Raw genomic sequence first — 11,107 nt, 5'->3', positions numbered from 1 at the left:
AGATTTGGTTAATTCCACAATATTTGGACCACACTCTCTCCCCTAATTCCTAAGATAATCTTAAATAATAAAACTGCTGATAACTTATTATAATTACTCTAATTTCAATATAAAATGTTATCATAATGTTTGAACACTTAAAGCTGTCGGAAACTTTGTGGTATCATTTGTTTTCCGATGGCCTAACCTATGACTCCTTCCTCCCTCCTGCTGTCTGCAAATTTTTAAATAATGTTTTTTAATAGTCAACAACAGAATAGACCCTATTAATTAGAGTCTTTTTTTTTTTTTTATATAAAAAAATCAGAGCGTCTGTTGCATCGGAATAAAGTATAATAATTTGGATACATTACGAAAAAATTAATTTTTTATTACATTATAAATGACACAGCTCAGAACTCGTAATACGTTAATATTATTAACCACAGTCAAACATAATTAATATAAAAAAACTTTAATTATTATGATTAAAATATTTATTATGATTTTAGCTATGGTTAATGTTTTGACTCCAATAATAGTTAATGGCTGTTTCGGGGTAGTGAATAATTTATATTCATCATGTTTTTTTTTTTTTAGCTATAATAATTAATTGGAACAGAAAAGATATATTTATTCTGGTGGTAAATTATGTTGACATCCTCTAAAATTAAGTCTAATTACACAAATACTTTAAAACTTTTTGTAAAAATTTCAAGTTCATCCACTAATCGGGTGTCAGTGCATTCACTTCAAGGGACGTATTTGTAAAATTTTACCTTTGAATAGGAAATGTATTTATAATTATCATTTAATATGGGAATAATTTGATGCTAAGACCAAAATAGCAAAGGCCTGCTTTATTTATTAAGACCAATTGTGTTTTTGTAGTCTAACAATCGAACGTGCGATGGTCCAAAGAACGACCACTTTTGTTTCTTCTGTTGGATTATTATTTCAATATAATGTATAGTTTTTTTCTTTTTCTCTTTGGGATTTGCCTCAATTTTACGATAAATAAATGACATGATAATTAATTGCGTCGGAAGTGCATATAATATTTTTTTAAAAAATATTTTTTTAATTTTTAGAAATTTTTTAATTAAATATAATTTTAAAAGTGATTATTAAAAAATGGGCCAAATGATATTAAAAATAATTATGTTTGCACTCAAAGTGTAGATTTGACTTACTCAATCATAAAAACAGACGTTCAGTATGATTGATACTTGAAATTAAGAACGTAATAAGATGGACTTAATGGGTTCGACCATCGGATCAGGGGTTCAAAACAAATAAACTCCCAATTCTATAAGAATCTTCACAAGCTGGATTTGAATTACGATATACCTTAATTTTCTCCACAAGTCCAATAATAATTTCACATTGAATAAATTGAAGATTAAAAGTATCATAAAACGGGTCTAACAGGTGCAACCCATTACAAAATGGTCGAGCCTCAATATCCCGATGGATTTGTGTTCTAATCAACCTTATCGTACCCGATCATCATCATTTCTACTTGACACATGATGCTTGTGATTTTTTATTTTTTCACGAGAGTAATTTTAAAAAATATACATATACAAAAAGTGTACAAAAGCATTGTATCTTCCCAATCAATATTGTCCATTGAATAGGTAGGACATGGAACGCATGTCCCTAAAATAGTCAAAATTGTACAACTTTTAAGCACAAGTGTGTGACCACTAGCCATTGTTACCATTAGCAATCAAGAAATTGATGAGGGCCATGAACATGTTTTGCTAGAATACTACAAACTTTGATACTATGTAACAAGAAAATGAGATGTCCAAGAAGACATGCATGTTATAAACATGCTTAGGAGTGTCCTTGCAGTTGGTATAGGATAATATTGAATCAAATTTGTGTTCGACTAAAATTCTGGTTCACTGTGATAAAGTTAGTATTTGAACCATACACTCACAGAATATATTATCAGGAATGATTTGGCTGAATATCTAAAAAATTCTCAAATGTTCGAGTCAATGAAGTCGAGTATGAGTGAGTTAAAAAAGTAGAATAAGCAACGGTAAAAAGCCCATATCCAATAACTTAAAGATGAGATACTGAAATATATAAGATGCCCATTTGGACCAATCACATTGAAGTGAGGTGGATAAATGAGACTTGTGGATCTATCTGCAGATCAACAGTCCAGAAGGCTTACCTAGATCATATGCATGTAGACAAGCTTGGGAGTGACGACAATCCGTACAAAGGCTAAAGAACAACAAATAATAGCAAAAATATTATAATTGGCAACTTATAATTGAAATACATACACTAATATTGTTTAATTGGACCAATCACATTAAACTGAGATGGAAAAATAAAAGTGTAAATTACATTGACATTTCTTGAGATTATTAGGCCCAAATACATAAATATCTTTTATCTTTTGTAAAAAGTATGTAAATTAATCTTATATTATTTTGATATTCTTGTTGTTGCTAGGGATGTAATTGTATTTTCAGTATAATGAGACGGACCCCACATTAGGGAGCTATTTGCAAAGATGACAAATAACCGAGCAACATATAATCTTGTACATGGATTGTCTTATGTCTAGATATTGTTGTCTTGTCACATTTTCAACATCTACATGCCACTATATAATTCGTCAATTATCCAATTTATTGTTTTGTTTTTTTCTTGACACTGCCCAACATAAAGTTTTATTTCTTAAGTGATTTTTTTTAATAAAAAAACTACCATGTGGATTAAAATAAGAAATAAAAGAGATTTATGAGAAATATATATGGTTCATTCATTCCTTGGGGTAAATTACGTTGATAATCTTTGAGTTAAGTCCAAATACATAAATAATTTTTATTCTTTGCAAAATTACTAGTACACCTCTTGGGTTTTAATTGTGATAAAATTTTGCACAAAAAAGGACATTTGTGACCATTTTTAACCAAAAAACAACTAAAACCTAATAACTAGCATAACAATAATAAAAAAGTAACTGCACATACATATTTACCTTTATTATATTTCCGAATAATTGCAAAATTGCCCCCATGCAGGATCGAACTACAGACCTTCAGTTTACAAGACTGACGCTCTACCACTGAGCTATAGGGGCTTTGCTTTTAACATTTTAAAATGCACAACCATGAACCGAGACAAGCATTGGTGCAGAGCTGCAGACTGCGACCTAATAATGGTCCCAAGAAAAACAAATAAAAGTAATTGTTTGGTGAATTTTTAAAATTATTCTCAAAAACTTCTCTTCCAAATATTTAGGAGGGTATATGTACACAACAAATGTTATTTAGGAGTGTTGGTTCAATTTTATCAAATCAAAATTTCAATACGTCAAATTGACGTAATGAATATATAATATTGAATCGAATTTCTTTATTTGTTCCGATAAAAATTAAAAAAAATTGATCCGATTATGTATTTTATTTATCATAACTCGTATTTTTTAATCATAAAATATTATTAAATTTCTGCGTTTCATTTTAATATTTATCAACCACCTCTAATACCAACATTATTTGTGGAATAGGAGATGCAACACCATTTTATTATATAAGATTGAACTGAATTGTGGTTCAATCATTTAAATTCCATCTTCTTGTTAAGCGATGCAATTATATAAAGTAGTATATATATGCTATTTATATATTTACGAAATTTATCAATATATATATATTATTATATTATAATTGGTGGCGACTGCATTGATGTTATGGTCTGGCAGGTACTTTTGTTTATTTTTAATTTTCTCATCCATTTTTTGTTTTCCTTCGATATTATATTAGCATCTTTTATCAACAGTATTATATAAATTCAATATGTATATTTTATATTATTATATATATATTAAGTATTTTGTTATCAATAAACAAAATACATATTTGTAATAATTCTTTAAAAAAAAATATGCACATATATAGAGTGTGTTAATATAAAAAAAGATAAATTATAAGTGATTCCTCTGACGTTTTTCTTAATTACAAATACCTTTGGTTGTTTAAAATTAAATACTTCTGAAATTATAAATATTCTAACAAATACACTCCTATAATAAGTTGTCAACAAAGAGTATTTATTAGAGTATTTGTAATGTTTTGAAAGTATTTATGATTTCTCAGATAATATAAGAGTATTTAATTATAACAAAATTTAGAAAAGCCCAATATAATTTACTCATAAGAAAAAAAAGAAGTAGTACGAGAATTTCAAGCAGAAACTGACAACAGAGTCTGAATGTAATGAATTGGGCCTTAATACCGAATTGGTAAGCCCAACGCTTAGACCCAAATAGGAACATTCATTCTTCGATTGCGTTTTGAAATGTATGTTCATGTTCAGTCTCACTTTAATTTTCAAAAGATAGCTTATATTTTACCGATTTTATTAAAATTGATATATTGGCATAATTTAATATTGATGATTGTAATTGATTTATTACAAAAAGATAAAATTTATCACTTTCATTTGAAAAAAGAAATATTTAATACAAATACCACACCAAGAAATTTCATCAGGTAATTACCCACATTAAACCTACATAATGACTTACGAGTGAAGCAAAAGATTAAAAAACAAATATATTTCCAGCGAGATTCAATATGTTACAGAAAATTATCAAACTCCTACTTCACAAGTTTCTATAGTTCCACAGCTAGGAGGGAAGCCAAAATTTTCAGATTCGAAGTACATAGTTTTATCCTAGTTTGCCAACAAATGGCTCACAGCACAGTAGATTACAGTACTTAAGTAGCCAAAATCGAAAAACTCTGTCCTGTAGAATTCTGTAATCCAGAACTACCTCAAGAAATAAGCACTTACCCCCAAAGCCTGCTGATGAATCCCTTCTTGTCTTTCTTCATCCTGTTCTCAAGTGATGGGAACTCAATGGAGTTGTAGGCAAGATCGAGAACAATTGGATTACGGGGCACAGCTTGGAAGGCGGGTGGGAACGCAACAATCCGAGGGACTGACTTTGTGGTGGGATCACCAACAGCTGACTCATAATTTTCCAGTTTCTCCATGAGCAATTTTTCAACCTGAAGCAAATTCAGATAATGAGACAAACAGATATGAGTTGCTTAAACAAAGAATCTTCTATAAGGAACATAGTACAAGAATTCATCCAATGTATGCTCTATAAGAATTTATCAAGAAAACAGGGAATTGTTCTATCTGGAAAAACAAGCTAAATTGACAGGTGTGAGGATCACATTACAAGTGTAGTTGAACACAATGCTTTATGTTTTCCTATGGTTCCCAGGGGCCAAAAAAGAACAGGAGAAATATTTATATTCAAAGAATTAATCTGGAAATATGATATCTTACCTGCTATTACTCCTTTCTCAATTTGAATAGAAAAAATGTTTAGTCCTAAGAGTTCAATAGTTTTTCATACTACTTAAATTACAAGACAAGTCCAACAGGCAAACAAATTGGTCGTGAAGTGAAAAAATAGAAATTTAAGGAAACCCCATTCGGCAGATAAGTTAGCATGCAACAAAGATATTGCCAGGAAAAGAGAAAAAAAAAATGCCAGGATCTCAATTAAAGTAATTAGTTTCCTGACTCAACCATGCTAAAGAAAAGATAAAGTTACAGTGTACCTTCTTATCGTTTCCTGTTAATGATATACCAGAAATCTTCTTTGAAAGATTTTCTGGAGCCTTCTCCTCTTCCATAACTGCAGTTGCGTGCTCAACACAAATGTTGGATCGACAATCATTATATAGCATCTTCAACTCCTTGATAGTAACCTGTTATAGTGATAAAATAAGATAGTGCAATGTGTGAAAGTAGCTAATGCAAGCAAAATGCACAGGCCTCATGGAAAGAAGTTCAAGGGGCATGCCATTGCACCTGATCGACATTGGTTGAACTCTGAAGCTTCTTAAGAGCAGTATCAACTAGAGAGCGAGCTCTGCAATACAAAGCATATGCTTCTGGCCTCTTTCCAGCCAAACTGTAGGACTTAGCCAAGTAAAAGCACCTGCAACACAAGAGCACTATTATCTACTGGAATGTTTCTGTAAATTTTAAGAAGCAATGACAATCAAAAGTTTGCGCGGCTAAGAGCCTAAACTGACAGACCGAGAACAGAGGGATCTTTAAGATGCTCTGCAGAAAACACCTAAGATGCTAGGTCTTTAATTCGTACACTATGTACGGAAACTGAACAAAGTAAGAAGTCAAATTTAACATAAATGCCGTGAGACAATCACCGCATAAGTCATGGTTATACACAACTAAGACGCTGATATCATATTTCTTGTGGAATAAGATGGAGACAGGGAGCAATATTATCTCATCAACCAACTGCAATATCTACTAGGGAGGGTAGACAAATATGGCAAATTGATTCACTACAAATTTCAGTGGTATTTTTTCCAAATGAAGGAACAATCTCCAACAAGACCCAAATGAAACTAAAAAGTATAAACTGCCAAAATTTCTACTAAGAGATTATTATCACGGTAGTTCATGGAATTGAATTAATGGGAATTAAGCTGCCCAGGAGAAAAGAAGTGGTAGGGGGGAAACATGAGATTATAAGGGGCAAACCTTTCTGCTCGGAAAACTGAACTCTTAAGCTCACATTCCTCAGCAAAAGTCACTTCCTCTGGTTTTCTGTCTCTTCCTGAACTGACCAGATCAGAAAGATCGGAAGTATTCTGTGTCGAAAGAGAAGAGGCCACTTCAGCGTTGCAATGATATTTCTTAGAGTGGAACTAACTTACTTTAGCAGGCTAATCTCTTATTCACTGTAAACACTAATGTGAGAGTTAAGAATGACAAAACACTAAACCAGTCACTCACCTGTAGCAGGAGATCATATAATCGGACGAGCTCTTCAGGTTTCGTGACTTTTTCATTTTTGTCATCACGAACCTTACTGAGTTTACTCTTTGCCATGCGCACTAGCAACTGGTTGCGTTCAATGGTTCTCTCCCCTAAAACTGCACCAATAGCTTTATCGAGGCCACTCAGGTCGTCCTTCACATTTTCTGAATTACCTGTATTAGCCTAAAGCAAATAAAATGTGTGAATCAGAGTCAACACATATACCCTGGTCAATATCAACAATGTTCTTTCCTTCTGCAAATATTCACTCTTATTAAATGCATAAATATGTTACAAGTACATAGGATAGGACACCAATTTCTCATAACTAAAAGCAGCACTCACCAAGTCATTTCTTATGCAGCTCCTGGCTTCATTATACGCAGCAAAAATTTTGTCAAATATGACCAACTTTTTCTCTGCAGGTAGTGAGTCTGCTCCTGGACCATTAATATCTTTCTCCAGTTCCTGAGCTGATATTTGGTCACGCATAAAAGAGCTTGAGATTGGCACATCGATTATATGCAAGTTTCACAATTCATAACAATAAAGACCCACTGAAAAACATTTCAGAATACTAGACATGTTGATTCAATATAAGAAAACATATATAGTTGTCTAAATGGTCACATATATGGTGATTGCAAACCTACGACATGAATGGAGTAGGTTAGCAAATACAATTTTAAAGATCCTTGACACCTCAGTAGAACATGGATAACGGCAAGGATAGCTTTCATTCACATGGTGTTGCAAGTGGTGGCAGTGTCTAAATTAGCAAAAGAGAGCTTTGGGAGTTGTTGCTGTCACAGGTCAAGTAAGCAACTAGTGAATGAAAGTCAGTGAGGGTTTTGCAGAACAAGGCCCATTCTCATTTGGAACGGAATGCCCGAATTAATGATCATTTTATCTGGGCAAGATGGTCATACCTCCCAGTCCACATCTTAATTTATTTCATTCTGACTGCATTGTGGATTCCATAACCTCCCAGATTTGTTTCACCCACAGCACTTCAAGTCTCTTAAGAGAAATCCTCAAATATTCAGTAATAATATCCAGTAATAATCGAATTACATGACTGATTGCTGCTGCATAGTTTGTCAATAATCTAAAAGCAAACAGATTTAAATTACAAAGCCCCCGTATAATTAGTGTAAAGAGTATGATCCAATGGATTTGAACATAAAGGATTGTATAAGCTTTCACATAAATTACAATGTCTGACATTGTTAAGGTCTCACTATCTGGAGGATTTCTTTTTTTATACAACACTTCAATAAGAACATAGCACTGTCTGGCACTTAGATAGAACATTACTCTAGAGAACATGATAACCCAAATATACCACGAAGAATGAAGCTGATTCCAAGGATTTCCCAAATATAAGACATAGGTTTACTTGTGGACCACAGACTTCCTCACTAACTCTTGGTGACATCAATTTTCAGTGCTACTATCAATAAACATCAGCCACGATAATAATGGAAAACAAGTAAAAGGAAACACTTGTCAAATAGTAGAACTACTAGGGCCATGGAACTCATGCTTCTAAAAGGAATCTACCTTTAAGTATGGAGACCCGGGTCTTTGCATTTGAAATAGGAAACCTATGACCAAGCCAATGAAACTCAGTCATAGATGCAGCCTGCTGAGATCGAGCCTCAGCCATGACAGCCTGCCACGACAAAAGAGAAAACAACAAAATAAAGTGAAAAGAGAGAATAAACTCTAGCGTAAGCTAGACTGCCAGGATAACTATTTACTTGTAAAAGAATACAAAACTCTGATTTTATAGAAATTGTGGTATCTCAAGTAGCAGCTACTGCATGCATATCATATGTATGCATACAACTGACTGCTCAATAAAATAGATTTACCTCCAGTTTAGCTTTGAAAAGGTCCAGCGCCGGCCCTTCCATTTCTCCTATTTGGGCTAGTTCAGAAGTTTGTAAATTTGACTCCCCGATTTTGTGCAGGCAATATCGTATACTAGGCTCAAGTTCCTCCACCCTCTCCCGGCATAAAACTTGATTCTCTAGATCTCCATACTTCCCAAGTTCTTCATAGACAGCTCTATCAAGATCAAGAAGTAAGCATGGAGCAGGAGCAAATGAGGGCTCTTATAGCCAGAGAATGAAAGAGCAAAAAACCATTTCCAGCATGCTTCAACTTCATGTCCGCAAAAGAAGAATCATTATCTTCTCTTATCTACCAAAGAAATAAACTCTTTCAAGATAAAAACTTACCTGGCACTCTTGAAGCACTTTAGTGCAATGTCCCACTGCTGATCTTGTTCAAATAACAAATTCCCTTTCATATAAGAGGCATAGGCCTGCAAATTAAGACATAAAGGGTTCTCCATAAGGAATAACAGATTTTCTTTAAAATTCCAAACCACCAATATGGATCACTAGGAACATGATTTCAAAAATTCAGGATACTGCAAAATTATAGACAAGTCAATGCCCAGCAACTATCTAGACCTCGAGACTAGAAAAGGAGTTCTTGGCAGATCTCACTCTGACATTACTATCTAAGTGGCGATAAAATTATGTGAAATGATACCCACCTATGTTTACCATAAAACTACAGCTTACCTGAATAATTTTGAAGCCATTCATAGTAAAATATTCTAGAAAATGCTTCTAGATCCAGATTGCAGAACGGCTCAACAAACCTATTCAACTTTACAAGGAGAAATAAAATGCACAAAAACTTTTTCCCTTTGTCACAAGATTGTTTCACCGTTTCACCACCTCTACAGCTAATAAAAAGCTGAAAATTTTTAAGATACAAACAATCTAAAGATATTGATAATGTCCTGGATGATTTAGCAAGCCACCAAAGTGCAATAATCTTAAATCGTTGAATTACCTTGTTAGAAAGAACAAAAACATGGTTACTGGACATGTTCCAGAAATCTTACATTTACCAAATCAAAAATAAAGAATCAAGACGCAACAGTAGTAGTCAAGTAATTGTGATTCACACCTCTGCTTCTAAAGATGTTCTCGAATCGCCCTTGATGGAGCACAACTCCTGAAAGTGGGTAGCCCATTTTACTGCCTTCCTTAGCCTGCCAATGAGGTAGCTCCTCTGGCGTGGATTTGGGCCATCTGGTAGCGTCTTCTTTTCCATGGCATGGCTCCATGCTCTTTCAGCAGCATACAGAACCAAATGAAGAAACCTAGATTGGATTCCAGGAGCATCCAGTTAAAGCAAAATACAACATGATAAACTATTAAGAGAATGACAAAAGAGTACAAGTAGAACTCTCCAAAATTGTTCGTTATACTTTCGAGTTTAAGCCTCGCACAGAAGATGAGGAATGTTATGCACAAAGCAATTTATTTACAATGCAAGCTGAAGAACTCTAATTTGGTTTTGACCGGGAATTTGGTGATGCAGCACTAGTGGGATAGGCTTTTTCAACTGTTACTAAGGACAGACAAAAATGGAGTGAAGAAGGGTCTACTTGTAGATCCCATTGGGAACAGGAAATACATTAGATTAGGTGATGTCCTAGTTATTTTAGAAAGGAAGTAACAAATCAAAATAGTAATCAAATGGACCTTTTAAGAGCATGATATACTGACTCATTTTGTGCAATTGCATGATGACATCAACCATTTGTATTTGAGATGAGTAATCCAAACCAATTTGCATATTCTAAGAAAAAAGGGAAGAGATTCAACCCCAAAACAATTAGTCAATTTCATTCTAGCTGAGGTTCTCGAACAAAGAAGGGAACAGGAGTAAAGTGGCAGATTTTCCTCACCCTTTACTATTTTGTTCTCAAAAGAAGTAACAGCCAATATTTTTTTTTTTTGAATAATAACGGACAATATGTTGACAACCAGAGTTTATTACTTTCTTTAAAGTGAACTAGGAAAAAGAGATTTTTCTAGCTAAAGGGTATGTCCTTTCCATGTCATACCAGATAATTAGTTTATATCAAGATGTTAGCTGGACATTTAACATTTTGATTATACTATATTGATTTAATGCTAGAAATTGAAGGATTAGAGGTGGTGTACCAAACATGTTTTTTCTTACTAAAACTATCATTAATGATTCATGGATATGTTTTATCTAGTCATTAGCTAATGCATATTAACCATCATTGTTTTGTGGGTGGCAGACTCACAGATATGATCCATTTGTAGGCTATCATTAAGTAATGCAAAAAAGAACCCACTATATGAAGTCAAGAACAGACTTTGGAACAAGCAGTGCAATAGAATCTTGGTACATGCTTTTATTTTTTCCCAGAAAGAGT

At 33.3% G+C, this 11,107-nt stretch overlaps 1 protein-coding gene and 1 non-coding gene across 2 annotated transcripts in view; both read right to left on the bottom strand.

The window, feature by feature from the left end:
- Positions 3,020-3,091, bottom strand: TRNAT-UGU. Its single transcript has one exon. It is a non-coding gene; the product is annotated as a tRNA-Thr (tRNA).
- LOC105165654 (signal recognition particle subunit SRP68) overlaps positions 4,544-11,107 on the bottom strand; it is a 7,567-nt gene continuing 1,003 nt past the window's right edge. The window contains exons 4-13 of the mRNA XM_011084735.2: positions 9,820-10,015; positions 9,075-9,160; positions 8,706-8,901; positions 8,392-8,503; positions 7,174-7,301; positions 6,805-7,011; positions 6,550-6,659; positions 5,848-5,977; positions 5,595-5,744; positions 4,544-5,027 (exon numbers count right to left, since the gene is read on the bottom strand). Of these exons, the coding sequence (XP_011083037.1) occupies positions 4,806-5,027; positions 5,595-5,744; positions 5,848-5,977; positions 6,550-6,659; positions 6,805-7,011; positions 7,174-7,301; positions 8,392-8,503; positions 8,706-8,901; positions 9,075-9,160; positions 9,820-10,015 (1,537 nt within the window). The 3' untranslated portion in view covers positions 4,544-4,805. The remainder of the gene's footprint in view (positions 5,028-5,594; positions 5,745-5,847; positions 5,978-6,549; positions 6,660-6,804; positions 7,012-7,173; positions 7,302-8,391; positions 8,504-8,705; positions 8,902-9,074; positions 9,161-9,819; positions 10,016-11,107) is intronic.

This window comes from Sesamum indicum, linkage group LG1 (assembly GCF_000512975.1).
Source record: "Sesamum indicum cultivar Zhongzhi No. 13 linkage group LG1, S_indicum_v1.0, whole genome shotgun sequence".
NCBI lineage: Eukaryota > Viridiplantae > Streptophyta > Magnoliopsida > Lamiales > Pedaliaceae > Sesamum > Sesamum indicum.
Note: the sequence above shows the minus strand (reverse complement) of the source record. Positions and strands in the feature narration are given on the sequence as shown.